A 17,352-nucleotide genomic window follows, 5' to 3' on the forward strand; every position below is an offset into this window, starting at 1 on the left:
GGGCATTGCATGGCATGTAGTGAAGTTGACTTTCAGTACTTTATTTACCCGGCTTCCTCCGTGACCAGCCGAGTTCAGTATATGGACACGTGAAGCTGGGGCTGGAGGTCTGTCCATTGCTGTTGAGGGACCCAGCAAAGCAGAGATTGCCTTCGAAGACCGCAAAGACGGTTCCAGTGGAGTCTCTTACATTGTCCAGGAGCCAGGTAAGATGATCAGTGACTGTTCCAAACCCAGTAGTATTTTTTTCTGTCATAGTGAAACATGAGAGTTGTACTTGTTTGTGCTCTGATTTTGAAGTTGTGCACACCATACAGCTGATTGATTTGTCGGCCTCCCTTGCAGGAGATTATGAGGTGTCCATCAGGTTCAATGATGAGCACATCCCTGACAGCCCCTTCGTGGTGCCCGTGGCCTCGCCCTCAGACGATGCCCGTCGCCTCACTGTTGCCAGTCTTCAGGTGAGGCTTCGAGGAAGACAGACATTTGTCCGCCCAAGAAAAGCCCCCGGCTACCCACAATGCAGCAGCTGCAGTCACTTAGAGACAGCCAAAGAAACAAAAGAGAAATCACCTTGTCCAAAAAGTTGGAAAATTGGCAATGTGCTATACCATAGCTGTATTATATATCTGCTTTAGGGTTGCTTCTGCCTCACCAAAACTCAAAAATGGGCAGATGTTCAATACAGTAAGTGGTTAAATGGAAGGTTTGGTGTCTCTTACTGTAGCATTCTCTAATGGTTTGTTCGTCACTACGAAAATTCAGACCCTAAAATATGAAGCGTCAGTGAAAAAGTGAAAAGCAGTGTTATTGTGTCAGAGGCAGGTGTGACGCAAGTCAGGTGAGGTTCAGTCATCATGAGGAGAAGCTAAGTTTTTCTGCTGCTGCTGTATTGAAGGGATGCACCAGGGCTTCTGGGATAATGAAGGACTGTTTGTGTTTCTCGTGCCTTGTCCTAAAGGCTCTCAACAGCCCTCCCCTGTCCCTTTCCTATCCTCCTTCTTGGAGATACACAGATGGAATCCACGGGCTAAAGGGTTAAAGAGAGCAAATGAGGCTCATTCTCCACTGTCAATTTTCTTTCTTCGTGTAAATTTTTTGTACCTCTTCACTCTATAATTTTCTTTTCCTCTCTGCTTGGCCTCTCTCTTTAACCCTATTAGCCTGAAGGTAAGGTATTGAGTTTAATTGTGAAACTAGGCTTTGTGAAGTGTTTGATGCTGAAGTTGAATGTGGAGGTGTCATCTGAACACAGGAGTCGGGGTTAAAGGTGAACCAACCAGCCTCTTTCGCAGTGAGCCTCAATGGAGCAAAGGGTGTTATTGATGCTAAAGTTCACAGCCCATCAGGAGCTTTGGAGGAATGCTGTGTTACAGAGATTGATGAAGGTAACCATGGATACAGAGGAGGCAAATATATCACAACGATTCATTTTAGAATTGTTAGAGAGTGGTGTAGGAACATATCTCAGAGCTGTATATCTTGGTAAAAACAGATCAGCCGACATCCACTGCTACTGAATACTGTCCTGGGAGGTCTTTCCCTGGAAAAATGCTGAATCCATATTAAAAGCTGCTATTAATAATACCACTGAAATCTCACTCAGAAGTGCCTCATGGACCCTAAATTAACTGCATGATTTCATAGACTGTTTTCTGTATTCTTTTCCTCACCCTGTCATAGATAAGTATGCGGTAAGGTTCATCCCCAGGGAGAATGGCCTGTATCTGATTGATGTGAAATTCAATGGCTCCCACATCCCCGGTAGCCCCTTCAAGATCCGGGTGGGTGAGACAGGCCAGGCAGGAGACCCAGGGATGGTGTCTGCTTACGGTGCTGGCCTGGAAGGAGGCACTACAGGTACCGTCGGCTTTTATCTGTCTGTAAACTTGTCTTATTTGTAGCTGTGGTGGATTTGCTCTCTTCCTTGATCTTGAAATGATACTTTGTTTACTGAGGATGTTGTTAAATATCTGATCCTCTTTACAGGATCTCCATGTGAGTTCATTGTGAACACAAGCTCTGCTGGTCCTGGTGCCCTGGCAGTGACCATTGATGGCCCATCTAAGGTGAAGATGGACTGCCAGGAGTGCTCAGAGGGGTACAAAGTAACCTACACCCCCATGGCCCCTGGGAACTACTTAATCTCTATCAAATATGGTGGACCATACCACATTGGTGGCAGCCCTTTCAAAGCTAAAATCACAGGTGTGAATGGTTTTTTGATTTCATTGAGAGTATGTTTTTTGGTTTGAATCATGGTCAGTTTTCTCTAACAGAAAGTCCATTTGGACGAAGAGAGATACCACTACTCAGTTATTGTCACTGAATGTTTCCTTTGCTCTTTGTGTTAATGGAGTTCGGTTAATGACATGTTATCATAATATCATTCATTTGTAAGTGATTTTATTGAAGAATTGTGAGAAACTGATGACTCGCTTGTCCCTTTTTTTTCCAGGATCTCGCTTGGTCAGCAGCCACAGCATGCATGAGACATCGTCAGTGCTTGTTGACCCTGTGACCCGCAGTGTGACCTCTAGTCAGCAGGCAGCACCCGGCTGGGCAGCCTCTGATGCCAGCCGTGTTGTTGCTAAGGGCCTGGGTCTCACCAAGGGCTTCATTGGCCAGAAGAACAGCTTTAGTGTGGACTGTAGCAAAGCAGGTACTGGTCATTGATGCACTAAGTCAATCACATTACCTATTTGGCAGTTGCCTTGGCCAGTGCTTATACTCAAGTCTGAAGAATACAGTTATCCCCACACTTTAATTCATACACACAACCATTTAAACTTGGCCAAGCTGGAGTTCTCAATACTAAAAAAGTGTTTATCACTTTCTGGGGATCAGGATTGATAATCCATTAGCACATAACGCTTTAAGTTAGTGAATTTCATCTGTTTGTTTCTCCTACTAGGGAGGAACATGCTGCTGGTTGGAGTGGATGGACCTAAAGTGCCCTGTGAAGAGATCCTTGTTAAACACCTGGGCAATCGCCTCTATAATGTGTCTTACCAGCTGAAAGAGAAAGGCGAATACATCTTAGTGGTGAAGTGGGGTGATGAGCACATTCCTGGGAGCCCATACCACATCACTGTTTAATTTTCCCAGCCACTGCTTAGAGTCACCTCTAACCCCACCCAAGAATTGTTTCCCTGTGCCCAAAATATGAATACACACTGAACATTCACTCTTTCTCTCCGTCTCTATTTCTCTCTCTCCATCTGCATTCATATTTCTTGCCTTCTGCCTCATCTGTCCATCACCCCTGCCCCCATAATGTTCAGAGAGGATAGAGACGCACCTTTTTGCTGTAAACCATCTTAAGTTGGGTCTTAACCTTCAGTTGGTCTTTGTAGTGGATGTCCACCACAATACTGATATTAAAGCGGATACAGTTGATTTTCTAGCCCTGGCTCACTCTGTGTTGGTTTACAATAGTATTCGTTCATGAATCTATCCCTAGTAAGTAGCTGCTGCTATATTTGCCTGGTTTAGGACACTGCTATTCAGATTGGAATAGTCTTTGCTTGCTCCAGGAGGGACTGAAGTGTTGCACTTCCAGAATAACATCCTTTTGTTTTTGTTAAACTTAGAATAGTGGGGAAGTGACACACAGTAATCTGAAACATGTCTATCATGCCTTTTTTAACTAAATTAACACTGGTGCCAAAGTTCTATGGATTTGCCCGTGTATTTTATGTGTGAATCCTCTGTGGCAAACCATTCAACTACTTTCTGCCCTCTTGAGGGTATTTCCAAGTGTGAAAACATTACTGAAATATCTGACTGAAACCAGATGACTTATTAGAAGGTGGATATTAATGCTTGCTTGATGGTCTTTAGCATCAATATTTTGCAAGAAAAAAAAGGGAAACACAATTTTGGAATGAAGGGGATAATTGTGAATGTCACTTGCCGTGGGGTGTGAAACGAAAGTAAGATTTTGGCTACATGTTGATGTTCTGTGGCTATAAAGTGATTCAGCATTCCTTAAGCAAAATGTTTCCTGTTCACTTTCACTCCCCAACCCCTCAGTGCCTTTCCGTGCTTCAATGTCAATGTGTAATCAGTATTCAAACATCATAGAAATTAATCTTGTGTTTTAAAGAAAGAAAGCCAACAATGTTTGTAAGACTGTTACAGTATTTTGATACACAATAAAGTTGTCTTAACTATTTTTCTGTCAATCAAAATGTTAAGTCTTGTGTTTATTTTGTGCCTTGACAGTTTAGTTAGGTGTTTTCTTTGTTGAAGTTTTTAGCATGTTCAAGATTGTTAGCATTTTCAAAACATTGTGCAGTTTAGTTTATTTCTTAATCAATTAAAAGTAACTGAATTCAAGAATAGTAGTAGTAGTAGTAGTAGTAGGGAGATTTTTTTTCAGTTCATTTCAGAGATCATGACAAAATAATTAACTTGAGCCTTGAAAAGAATCATAAAAATGAAAAATACAATCCTTACAAAAGCGTCCTTACAAACCTTAGGTACTTACTGCATGATGCATCACACAGTGAGGAAAAGAAGATGGCTTTTTGTCACATTACCTCAATAGCACCATGTTGCATGTTGATTGTAGGAAACCAGACTTGTCTTCGGTTTAAATACAACCATAATTACCAGGTGGGCATAACAAACTTCTCTTTTTCTCAGTGATTTTTTAATAGATATTGGTGGTGAAAACCAAACTGCCCCCTAAGTCTAATTGGTTTAATTTGTGGATTGCTTAGTTGCTTAGTCATACATGTAACAGTGCCTAGAGCTCACATTGATTATTTTCAGAGGAAAATTTACAAGAAAATAAATATTTAAAGTAAAACGTGTTAAAGAAGGTCCAGATACGTATGTTTATGTGTCCACATGGATATATTAAAGTGGCTTTACACTGAACCTCGTACCAGGCCAACGCCCATAGCATGCAGCTGAGTCACTCATAAAATACTCGAAATCCAAAAGGGAAAAAAAAAAACTTCATATATTGTCCATATTTGGTACTGGTATATCTCACCACATACCTACGATTGTCACTAGGTGGCGTATAAGTAGCGGTATCTATATTGTTTCTAATCTATCATATCGTGTCTCTCCTGTCCAGGGGGATCGTACCTTCATTTTGAGGAAACTTCTGAACGTCCCTTACGAAGTTTGTCAGTAATATCAATAAGACTATGCACCTTCACTGAGGAGCTCTAAGACAACAAACTTGTCTGAGCGATAATATTTACAACAATAGTGTACTAATACTGGGAGATTGCGGCATTATGATAATTCTCCTTGATACATTGATACATAATACATTTTGAGAGAAAATAACGGGAGAATTTAGAGCGTATTTTGAATTGAAGGCGTGTTATGACGGGCAGCGTCAAAGGGCTCCAGCTAACTTGAAGACACGCCCCTGCACGGCATCACTGTAGCTTGAAACTTAACACAGCTCTGGAAAAACGCTTCAGAAGGTAAGTAAATTCTACTTCAGTATATTAAACTAGACGTTACACAGCCGACACAAATTCTTATCTTAAGCGAAGCACGATTTTGTTTTGATTTTAAATATACATCCGAACATGACTGGCTTGCTAGCGTCAGCGCAGGAACTAAGCCTGAATGAGCCATGTACTATGGGAATGAACAACAAAAATGTGCACGTTTTGAGCAGCGAAACATAAGCTTTTAACATGTCACATATGTACAACTATTTTTTTTCCAAGCGTGTTAAGTCTTTTCTTCCTAATGTAACCTGTAATTTGATTATCAATGTTGGTCTCAGTTGGAAGCTAACCGCTGCACATTTTGGCGCTAACGTTAATATAAAATGTAGCTAAGTAAACGCTAAAAACTAGCCCAGCAGTCTCACGCTCCGCTAAAAACTTGTCCAGCCAGTATCAGTGAATGTGGCACGGCCCATTCATTAGCTATAATTTGTTGTCTTTGCTGTATAAAGCTTATTTTGATTTCTGATTTATTGCATCACCAGCAGTTTTGTCCGAGATCCATGAAAGTACCTAGCTGTTTACGCTAGTGCTCGTTACATGTTGCGGTCTAGGGAGTGATATCGAAACTCTGGTGTTATTTTAACATAATCCTCTTTACGATGTATGAACTTCTAAATGACACATGCAAGTGATATTTTATTTTTATTGACAATATGAGCTGCTACGTTCTATTACGTGCGAGTATTTACTGTGCATACCTTCGGTAAACATCTGTGCTCGCTGTAGCTAACAGAACGAGAATGTAACGCATGATAGATTTAACAGGAAGAGGCCGTTGTAGTTTACTTTTTTTTTTAGGTTTTTGTTGTGATGTTTTGATTTGCAGTCATGTCATCACTGAGCAACAAATCCGACAAGGAAATCAGTGATCTCCTTGATGACTATGGCATCAAACATGGACCTATAGTAGGTAAGCGGACAACGAAGAGTTACCATTGATCAGTATGAACAATGTGGAGCAATGCAGAGGTGCGCCTCTGATTCCGAACGGCTTTTTTGTGTGTGTGTGTGTGCATATTATCTGAATGTTGTGTATACTGATGCTTTGGTTTCTGCAGGTTCAACAAGGGGCCTGTATGAAAAGAAGCTTAGAGAGGCTATGGCTAAAAACTCAAAGCCGCTTTCATCTGACAAGACCTACTACAGAGAAGAAGGTAAACCCTGATGAAATTGTGACTGAGCATGTATAAACTTGAAGATCCACACTTTTATCAGTCACAAAATTCTCAATTATTTCAGTGTTTGCTTCTTTTATGGATACAAAATTTGAATCAGTGTATGAAAAGCGCACTTAAGCAATGCAGCATCAATGAGCCTTATTTACAAAAGATTATCTTTTGATTTGTACATGAAATGACTCTTTTGTTTTCATCCTTACAGCAGAAGAGGTTGAATACATTACCTACCATGCACCAGTGAGTACAACCCCCCAAAAATGATGCCACATGAAAACATAAACACCACAGCATAAGACTTGTTTGTAAATCAGTGCTTTCTGTGTGTAGTTTAAAAACAAATTGGTTGTTATTAACATACCAAACAACATTTTTTAAATATTTTTTTCTTAACAGACCAGACTTGAAGGCTATGGAGATGTGTGAGTATGTCTAATTTCAGATACGCCTGGGGTCACTGCATAGTTTGATTTGCCTCATGATATAAAAATTCAGATACTTCAACAGTGTATGTATTAACCACTTGATTTGATCTCAGTTTTTTTAACGTTTTATCATGTGCCGCCAGCACAAGGAGAACAGTGGCCAGGGACTATACTGACCACACTGACAGTGCAGGGGATCATAAGTATGAGTGAGTGAGTTTATTTATTTATATATTTATTTTACTTCTGGCCTACACTGAATTTCACCATTGTTGTCAAGGGGTTTTGTCATTCCATTTTCAAAGTTAGAAATTAAGCTACACGTAAATCCATCTAGAGGTATGTGTGTATTCTACATGTTGGTATGCTCCTATCAATAATCGTGTTCAATGATCATCTAAATTTCTTCTTCGTCCTCTTGTATCACTGTTAAAAAAGAGACTTTACATCACTGGCCTTCCTGGCTTTCCACTGTATGCGTGTAGCATCCAAGACTTACAATGACCAAAATACATGTTTGCTCCAGTCCTGCACTTAGTTTTTTTTCTCCTTTGTTTGCCATGAAGCCCAATTATCAGGCCCACGCATGTAACTTACCAGAGCGCCTCCCGTACCACATCGGCACCCCCAAAAACCATCTCTCGCAAGACTGATACAAACAGTGCCAAGTCTGGGGGTTTCCCAGGCTGGCTTCAAATCCTGGTGTTTCTGGTCATTGCAGTGTTTTTATATTACGTTTATTCAACCATGGAGCCTGCAGAGGAAAATCCTTTCAATGAGATTTCAGCGTAACCTGTGTTTGTGTTTTATTGGTAGGTCTAAAAGAGAAACATGTTTTGTTAACACAGAGTAAGATAAATACTTGTATAGTTGAAACAATGTACATGAATTCAGGACTGTGCTCTTTAGCATGTGTATTTTAGTATTTGGATTTGATGTTATTTGTGTGCCCAATTTTGTGAGCTTTTTTTAAATACCACACATACATATTTAATATCAGATCTTTTACAATGATGAAAGTATTTTCCTAAGAACCTTTTTAAATACCATATACATACATTTGTAAATGTTTTATGGACTATGATTTTCATCTATGAAGAACAAACTCAAAATGTATGTTTAATACAGTAGGGATATTATTGAAAAAGTGTGGGACTATATATATTGAAGACAACACTAATTTTTTGATGGAGGGGGGGCAAGTTCAGTTGTGGTTCTACTTGTCATGTTTATGAAAGATTTTCCTTGAGCTTTATGCATGATACAAATCCAAACTCACATTTGTACAACGTTTGTTGTATTGATTTATAAGCATTATGGATTTTTTTTGTAATTAGGTTTTATAGTACATCATTAATTGCCCCACTACATTGTAAAATCTGCTGGATTATACAGTGTGTTCATGCAGACTGTAGGTCCATTCATTGTCTATGATTTTTGTACATCCAGTGAGTTGACAGTGATTCAGTATGAAAGCGGATTTGTAAATTGACTTTTTTTTTGCCCAAAGAATACTAAACGATGCACACAAATCACAGCCCCCCTATGCCAGCCCATTTTTTTTCTTTGATTTTTTTTTTCTTTGTTTTTTGCATACTTTCATGAACAGTACTGATTATTGAGATTAGAATAAAATCTGTGATGTGATGTTGACAAAAAATTAAATAAAATAAAATACTGTCCCATGAATAAATATGTTTTATTGAGTGCTTAATATGAGAAATGGCTAAAACACTGACTTTAATTCATTTACAAAAGGTAGTGTAAGTCTGTCTGCCTCTAATTTACTGCACTGAGATATGCATAGAGTTGAATAAAAGTAGTAAACATGGAAATATTCTGCTGATGTCTCTGTGGACAATGTAGCACTATAATACATTGCTTTCTATTGTACATTTAGGACATTTGACATATTGTACATTTGAACATTTATGTTTTGTTGCATTAGAGGCATTTTTGTAACTCTCAGTGTTGGGTCATTACCAGTACAATCATATGTGAGTATGTGCGTTTCTATAATGTCTCTTCTTTTGTACATGGTACGTAAAAATAACTTAAAAAAAGAATTTTAAATAAATAGAAGAAAAGTCCCATTCTCACTAAAAAAAGCATATTTGTTAATTATAACACATAATTTATTTGAAATTGTCAAGTACAATCCTGATTCAATGAATGGTGTAGTACTGAAGAAATCGAGAGTGCCGTATTTACTCACTGAATCACATTTACACAGGTAGAGATTATCAGTTCACCTGTGCATACTAAACTCATAGGCGTGATACTGAGTGCAGTTCCTGAAACAAGTATGAATAGTTGCTCTGGAATGACACATAACATGTCATAACAAATTGTACACTGGGTCCTGACAACACTGTTTTGTGCCATCTAAACCCTGAGGGAGGCTGTAGAGTGTGCTGGCCGTAAAAAGGAGCAAGGGAATCCCTGTTATGAAGCTGTGAGAGTTAGTCTTTGCCTGTGTGGTTATTAGAGCGTTTCAGTGGGAGAGCAGCAACTTAAGGTGTGGACATTATACTGCTCCTGTAATAGAAAACAAGGCATGGAGTGACACACCAAGTTATATGTACATATTCACAGTTTAAAAAAAAGAGTTTGTTTTGGGACATGATTCTGAGAGTGTGATTGAACACTGAAAAAAGACAGAAATATGTTATGGTCCCATGGCTTTTCCCACAGCAGTGATAAACACGGTCTAACACTAAACATGATGCTTTCACTTGGATTAATATTCATTTGTGTCAGCACTTGTAAATTCTCTGTAAATTAAAAAAAAAAAAAAAAATTAAATTTAAACAACCAATACAATTCCTACTGCATTTTATGAGCTCATTAAGGTTTTAAGCACCATAAAAATCTAAAACATCTGTATGTCCAAAATTAAATTAATTAGTGTTGCAGGTGTTTAAAGATTTTAAGGGAGCATAAGGCAAAAGGAGTACTGCTGCTCATTAACATTACATGGACACTTAACACATACACTGTGGATTTAACTAATGCCAATTTAAAGATAAAAAAAAAATTAAGTACTTTGAAAAAAAGAAGGGCGGATTAATGTTTCGTGCACTACACATTGTTACAATGCAGCTGTCACAGGACAGTTGTAAAGAGTCACTGACAGGAGTCTCTGCTCACCGATTAGACTCAAATCCCAGGGCAGTGATGAAAATGTTGATGAGGACCGTGAAGAAGACAAAAACTGTGGTCGCATTGTTCATCCTGTTAAGCTTGGGCTGTTTTCTCACATCATTCAGGTCATATTTAACTGAGGAAGAATCAAAATGATGTTTAAACGAACTGGCTAAGCTTTCTGTTCACAGGAACACCTCCAGTATGCTCCTGATAACGACTAATAGAAATCTTTTTTATTTATTACTTTTGACTTTATTAGTTTTACATCTAATGTTCCCCATTTCTTTTACCATTCACAGTCTGGTGAGTAGTAAAATCTTAACCAACACATAAGATGTAAAACTGCAACATGCAAAAATTACTTCACACAACTGAGTTAGACTGAGTAAAAGGCTGATTAACAGAGAAAACGGGTGAAAACCCCAGTTCAAGATAATAAGTTATTAAAAAGATAAAACTGACCTATGAAAACAAGCAGGAGGCCAACAATGACCTGAAGAGTGATGGAGAGAGAGATGAGCACTATGAGAGGAATGTAGAAGCGAAATTCGGGTCCCTCGTACAGCACTGTTTTCAGCTGGGATGAGTTGGCCATGAGCAGGGCCACGTCCAACATGCTCTGGGCAGCACTCTTCTTAGTGGCATAGTGATTCAAATTAATTGCCTGTTGGTGCTTTGCCCTTTGGGCACCCACCTATGGAGTCCAAATGACGCTGATTAATATTGATGTAGAGTTTACATTACCAAAATTAAGTGCATTAGGTTGTACAATAGAAAACTAAGCTATATATATATATACACACACACACACACACACACACACACACACATATATATATATATATATATATATAAATAAATATATAAATACACACACACACATACACATATATACATATATAATCTGTAGATCTAAAAATACTGGAACTGAAACATGTGCCTGGATTTGACAGTCCAAATACAAATTTAGGGGAACCCTGCCACAATTATTTTTAAAACTGTGAAAGTTTAACAATGCCCCCCCTCCTTAGCTTTAAATATGCCTTGAACAACTCTAATACTTGATGACACTTGATGAAAGTAAACATACAACCAGTGCTAATTCAAATAATAATTCAAAATGTATTTGTCATCTCTAATCCCTCTATAAAGTAACTGCATATCACTGAAAGGATTCATAAAATAGATATATACTCAACATAATATACTCAACCCAACAAAGCTCCAAGGCCATAACCCAGACAGCTCTTTTATAGTCATTATATATTTTAGTTTCATACAATGATAATTCTAATACACAAAATCTGTGAAAGGACATCTATTTTTCTTAACAATGGACAGCTGAGGAATGGTATGTTCTATTTCAAACACACCTCACATGTTCAGCCACATGTATGCATGGCTGACACATTGAAAACATCTAAACGTGTTTTGACTGAAAATAGATGTAAGAATGAACACCAAATAGCAGCAAAGGTTTGTGAATGAAGGCACTGTCAGAGTGAACAATAAATGAAAGAGTGATATGATGAGTAATTGAAACAACATAGTAATTATCACCGAAACAGATAAAAGGTACAGAACGTGCGTCTTTGCCGTTGCAGAGGTATTGAGTAACACCTTGATGAGGCTAACACCAAGGTGTGGCCTGTGATGTCTACTTGCGTGACTGGTCTGTGTGTGAAACTTCTCAAAAGCAAGGTGGAAATTTCCAGTCAGGATGCTGTATATTCCCCTCTTGATTACAGACTTAAAACTTTGAAGTACATAAGAACAGTAAAGCCGTTAAGTTCGCTACTCGTTCGCTCTCACATTTTATACCTAAACTGGCGGAAGTATCATGCGGTATTTACGGTCCGAATTTTAGAGGAAGGGTCAGACTGCAGAGCTGCAGTTTCAGACCAGCAGTTTCTGGCCAGTGGCTGACCGTCTAATCCTAACCCTATTCCTAACCCTAACCATAAAAGATTGTCTTATTTCAGCTTTATATCAATAATCTATCGGAAACCCACCTAAAACGACTGAAACGTAGGATACTTTAAGCGGAATTGCCATGTGAAGTAAATGACAAATAAACATCTTTCTGCGAACAGAGGTAACTCAAATACCTATTTCAAAACCCAGACATTCTATCGCCTCAGTGTGAGAGGAATGCTGTTCAAGAGAAACTGAACAAAGTTCCTCGTTCAGTGATCGAAGGAATTTAGGAAAACATTTCCTTAATTTGGTGGAACGCGGCGTACACACAATTTTGGTCCATACTAAGTTCGGACATTCACGTTAACTGCTCCGTGAACCGATAACATAACTTCTCTCAAGAAGTCATTAGTTTCCATAGCGTCTCCCTTAAATCTGTGTCTGCCTTACCTCAGCGTCATCAATTTTGCCGATAGCAATATCCTCTCCATTCGGTATTCCCCCCTCTTTCTCCATACTGGAAAGACATTTAAAAAGTGCATCTCATATATGAAAATACAACAAAGTTGCTCTTGTTCCCTTTTGCCCGGGTCCTGAGACTAGTTTACCTTCGATGCCTCTGTAATCGATGCCCTGTAGACAAGCAGTGAGCAATGTTGATATTGTGACTCCACCACTGAGATGCTGCCTTGAGTCTGTCCCACATTTGTCGGTAAGAGTTCTTAAACTTTTAGAAAGGTTCATCCCATTGGCAAAAGGTTACACCTCCTAAAGAGTGTAGGCCTAAATGAAAAACTCTCCGGCTAATCTGTGCACATTAAGTCACATTTCACAGTGGAATCAAATAACTATTCATTATTCTAATATTTTCTCTGACAAATAAAATGTTATGATTTGTTACTTTAAATCATTTTTACAAATTTCACATAATAAATTTACTGCATCAAGAAACAAACAAAACCAACAGGTTTCATTAAATTTATTAGTTGCATCAGCTATCAAAGACAAACATGCAAATAAATTACATTATTTATTAACAGCAATACTGCCTCAGTGAATTTCTCTACAAGCTAAACCATGGGCTATTTTTTTCAGAGCTTGGGGATGGATTACACAAGCTATACAATGGGTTAAACTTTAGGAGAGACAGCTTCCATATTTCTTTAAGCTCACGATTGGTGAAGAGAGAGAAAAGCAGTATATCTGTTAATCAGTTCCTCCAGACAGTAAGCTGAAAAATAAAAAAGGAAAGTTTATCAATATACGAACTTAAACAACAAAATTATTCACACTGAAGAAACAGAACCACACATGCCAAAATTTTAGTCACAATATCATTTCATGTCATTCTCCACTCTCTTCCTACATCTGTCCTTGAAAATGTGCATAATGGTACTCACGCAGTGTGTGTTTCTCCCCACTAGCCCAGTAGCGCCTGTCTGCCTGCACATGTTTCACTGCCTCGGTTAGTGAGGTGGATGTATCTGACAGCTGCTGAAGAGCCTGCAGCTCCTACAGAGACAGAAAAAACCTCAAATCACAAATTCCCAGCCTTTATCAACAAAGTTAAAACTGTGTATGGGTCTCGCTCCACCGACACGATAAGGAGTGTTTCATGATTCAAAACAACTTCGGCAAATAAAGGGTTTTTTTGGCCATTTTTAACCTACAAAACAATCGGGAACAGTGTACTCATAATAGCATAACTGGGCTAAGATAATATTTAATTCACAAATACACATCATAATACACATATCTTTGTCAAACACTTCTTCATCCCTCCTAACACTGCAAACTGTTCTCTCATATCAGAGCCCCTGTGTGATGTGTTGGCTGTACCATGTTGCAGGTATGCAGGAGCTGATGAACGTTCTGGAAGATGTGTGCATTGGGACTGAGGGCAGGGGGTGATCTCTGACAGTAACCCTTGAAGTCTGTGTTGTAAACCTGTCTGAATGCAGACATGAGCTGAGAGAGGTCTGATATGGCCACTCGCAGTGCACAAGGCGACAAAACTGCTGCTCCAGGACCAGAGGCATTTGCCTGCATGAACTCACACTGAGAGAAGAGAAGAGAAGAGAAGAGAAGAGAAGAGAAGAGAAGAGAAGAGAAGAGAAGAGAAGAGAAGAGAAGAGAAGAAGAGGTTTAGAGTGACAAAAAAAAGACATGACCTAAGTACAAATGCAAGGCTGCAGATAGAGAAGTCAGAGGTAGTAAGACTACATGGATACCCATCAAAACTGTGTAATCTACAGAAGCTTTAAGTCTAACCTCTTTGTGCAACTTCTCTATGGCGCTCTGAGTGGCATGCAGCAGTGCTGTCGCATCCGCAGGGTCATCGTCACAAAGGGGAGTCTGGGTAGAGCTCTGATGACTCCTAAAATCACAAAAGATGAAACTTTAATTGTGTCTTCAGCTCCCTAAATCAATCTAAATGTCTGCATACAAATATAGTGCATTAACCAATAAAGTGAATGTGGCATGAAGCAATTCAAGTCAACTCAGGTCAAGTGAGCTCTATTGTAATTCCACTCATCACAGCGACGTGTTGAGTGACAAAAGAAATATAGTTCACCCAGAACAACAGTGCTATATTGAACACAGAGCAGCAGCAGACAGAAATATAAGTGAGTTCTCATAGAGTCACTCCATCAGATTCACCGGGGTGTGGATATGTTATTGTGAAGCAATACGGAAAACATAACATACTTGTTAAAGGAGCCCTTCGGTTTAGTTGTTCTATGGCGTTGCATGTTTTGGGAGCGGACGGCAGCGGTGTTGTTCTGAGCACACTGTGTGCGTTTGAGGCATTTGCTGGTTGGGGTCAGGAGCTGATGTAAGTCTGACAGATGTTCCTGAGAGATCAGCTCCCGGAGAAATTCCGCATTCATTCCCATGGCTGCTCCAGCACATAACTCTTTCCTGTTCATGGATGTCAAAAAACCTGCTCAATACAACTGAGTAAACCTGACAACACACAGGGTAGTCTTTATTCAGTATAGCACAGCCACGCCCACTGGAGCTCCTCTCCAGAGGGTTTCTTTTTTCAGGCCCCTATTTCAGAAGCAATCCACTCTGCACAAGGTAATAACAGTAGCTTATTAGCACAAAATGGAGAAATGAGTACTTCCTTAGTAAGGCCTCAAGAGCATTTTCATGAAATGTTATATGTACCTCTCAAACACACAGAGCTTGAGCAACACATGTTCACTCATTTAAGAAAGTCCATACATACCCAGAGGAAGAGGAGGTGTTATTCTCACTCTTCTCTGTCGGAGGAGGCGGAGGAATCAGTGACAGGAGTTCCCCCCAAAACAGCAGTTGTTGTAAAGGGGTAACATAGCCCTGGAAAAAAATGAGATTTTCTTAGCGAGCCACAAACAAAAATACAAACATGTTCTCATTGGCTGTTTACTGTATTTTGCCGCTTCTCGACGTAGTTGAGATTCTCCATTGATTGTTGTTACTAAAGATATGGGGAATCATGAAAGTTATGCATCCTTATACTATGTCTGGGGGAGTACTTGATGATGACTGGCTGGAAGGTCTGTGTAAAAACCATTTAATGAACAAGAAGTTAAAGTGAAGTTTAAACAATCTTCTAAATTTGTATAGTACCACAAAGTACCAAACTAACCTGTGTAACCATAGCAACATGCCAAAACGATAGCAAGCCCAGTGAACAGATACAGCTTTGGTTCTTAAGCATTTAGCTTTAGGTCTAAAATAACCTATTTTACTGAGGAGATAAAACTTTAATTATCCTACAGAAAACTGTTGTGTTGCTCAGTTAATACAGATTTCACGAGCAACTTTGTAATGACCAATCACCTGTTAAAAAGGAATGATCACCTGTTCCTTCCAATCATTTACAGGCATTTATGTATTCCATATGTTATAGGCCTAAGCTACAATGTCTGACTTTTAAAAAACATCAAATTTCCATGGCTAATCTACATATAGAACAACTTTTTACATCCAGTATCTTCAGTTACATTAGCATTGAGTTGGCTAATTAACTATCCATGACAGCAAACATACTGTGACACAGTAATCACCAGTTTCTAATAGTTGTTAGGATCTGTAATCAGTCCCTACCTTGACCAGTTCCAGGTCATCAGCTTTGCATATCATCATTTCATAGCCCAGACATACAATTTCTGCACATGTTAAAGACAGATGGGGAGATGTAAGAAAGGTGCAAATTTGATCAGAACATTTGTTCATGTTTCTATGGTAATTCTCTGAATAGCTTTGAAATTACTTACCTTGATTTATTTTATCCATTTCTGCTGACTTGAGGGTAGAGAACTTCATTCTCAGTGAGGGACAAATACTTTGTTGAAAGAGAGAGAGAGTAAACGCACATTGAGCTTTCACACAAATCAAGAATTCCTATCTCCTTTTCTTTTTTTATTAAGCACAAATCTGAACAAAGTTTGTTTTCATTTCTGCAAATGTCACCATTTACTGGCAAGCCACTTGTTTGCTTACTTGCAATGTAGCAAATACTGAGGAAGCCACAACACTCACCTTACACAAGTCCATTTCAGAATATCTGTTCTGTGTACTGATGGCGTACAGAGAAGTTCTTGCATGCTCTCTGCTTCCCTCAGGTACAGACCCTCAACCAGAGGACAATTCAAACGCTTGATGTAAACAAGAGTGAGTATGAGCGCTGGCTGAAGAATCCCAGGTAAAGTGGTAATTTGTCCACAATTATTATACACTGACTGAACTCAGACGCAAATGCAACTGACATAGAACTCTGAAGGAGATACGTATGAAAACTATACACAAAGGTTGGACCTGCGAAGTTGGCAGAGCTATCCAGCAACTGCTAGCTCAGGCAAAGGAGTTTCTAAGTGATAGATTCAACCGCACAAGCACTATGCCGGTCAACATATATGGTAAGTCTAAGAATATGCAGCTTGTTAGTAAAATCTGGAACTGTATGGAATACATCGGTGATGTCATTTATGTCACAAGGCTAGCTATATTACTGTTTAGAAGTTGTGTTGTAGCTAAAAAGAATCAGTGAACTTGTAGACATAAGGACATAACCCCACTAGTTTTCATTTTTTCTACTTCTGGACTACTCAGCATTAAAGCAAACTGGATTACACTGTCCTGTAAACTTACTTGAAGAGTATTGTAAACGTCTCTAGACAGTTGATGTTCTTTCGAAATCCCCGCCAT

General features: G+C 39.0%; 4 protein-coding genes across 4 annotated transcripts in view; 2 read left to right on the forward strand and 2 right to left on the reverse strand.

Moving 5' to 3' along the window:
- flna (filamin A, alpha (actin binding protein 280)) overlaps positions 1 to 4,119 on the forward strand; it is a 30,559-nt gene extending 26,440 nt beyond the window's left edge. The window contains exons 41-47 of the mRNA XM_030767268.1: positions 69 to 206; positions 346 to 461; positions 1,256 to 1,388; positions 1,684 to 1,860; positions 1,990 to 2,208; positions 2,459 to 2,662; positions 2,915 to 4,119. Coding sequence (XP_030623128.1) covers positions 69 to 206; positions 346 to 461; positions 1,256 to 1,388; positions 1,684 to 1,860; positions 1,990 to 2,208; positions 2,459 to 2,662; positions 2,915 to 3,099 — 1,172 coding nt within the window. The 3' untranslated portion in view covers positions 3,100 to 4,119. The remainder of the gene's footprint in view (positions 1 to 68; positions 207 to 345; positions 462 to 1,255; positions 1,389 to 1,683; positions 1,861 to 1,989; positions 2,209 to 2,458; positions 2,663 to 2,914) is intronic.
- A 1,279-nt stretch (positions 4,120 to 5,398) lies between these two features.
- emd (emerin) lies at positions 5,399 to 8,753 on the forward strand. The gene is made up of 7 exons (XM_030769709.1): positions 5,399 to 5,453; positions 6,316 to 6,399; positions 6,548 to 6,643; positions 6,870 to 6,904; positions 7,061 to 7,086; positions 7,233 to 7,298; positions 7,656 to 8,753. The coding sequence occupies exons 2-7, from the start codon at positions 6,318 to 6,320 to the stop codon at positions 7,879 to 7,881; spliced, it is 531 nt and encodes a 176-aa protein (XP_030625569.1). The 5' UTR covers positions 5,399 to 5,453; positions 6,316 to 6,317; the 3' UTR covers positions 7,882 to 8,753.
- Positions 8,754 to 10,235: 1,482 nt separating this feature from the next.
- LOC115806888 (ninjurin-1) lies at positions 10,236 to 12,669 on the reverse strand. Its single transcript, XM_030767747.1, has 3 exons — positions 12,604 to 12,669; positions 10,699 to 10,930; positions 10,236 to 10,369 (listed from the first exon to the last, which is right to left on the reverse strand). The coding sequence occupies exons 1-3, from the start codon at positions 12,667 to 12,669 to the stop codon at positions 10,236 to 10,238; spliced, it is 432 nt and encodes a 143-aa protein (XP_030623607.1).
- A 590-nt stretch (positions 12,670 to 13,259) lies between these two features.
- Positions 13,260 to 17,352, reverse strand: haus7 (HAUS augmin-like complex, subunit 7). The gene is made up of 10 exons (XM_030767748.1): positions 17,296 to 17,352; positions 16,687 to 16,802; positions 16,422 to 16,489; positions 16,252 to 16,313; positions 15,389 to 15,498; positions 14,863 to 15,075; positions 14,425 to 14,530; positions 13,993 to 14,211; positions 13,554 to 13,665; positions 13,260 to 13,384 (listed from the first exon to the last, which is right to left on the reverse strand). The coding sequence occupies exons 1-10, from the start codon at positions 17,350 to 17,352 to the stop codon at positions 13,323 to 13,325; spliced, it is 1,125 nt and encodes a 374-aa protein (XP_030623608.1). The 3' UTR covers positions 13,260 to 13,322.

The sequence above is a fragment of the Chanos chanos genome, chromosome 3 (assembly GCF_902362185.1).
Source record: "Chanos chanos chromosome 3, fChaCha1.1, whole genome shotgun sequence".
Lineage (NCBI taxonomy): Eukaryota > Metazoa > Chordata > Actinopteri > Gonorynchiformes > Chanidae > Chanos > Chanos chanos.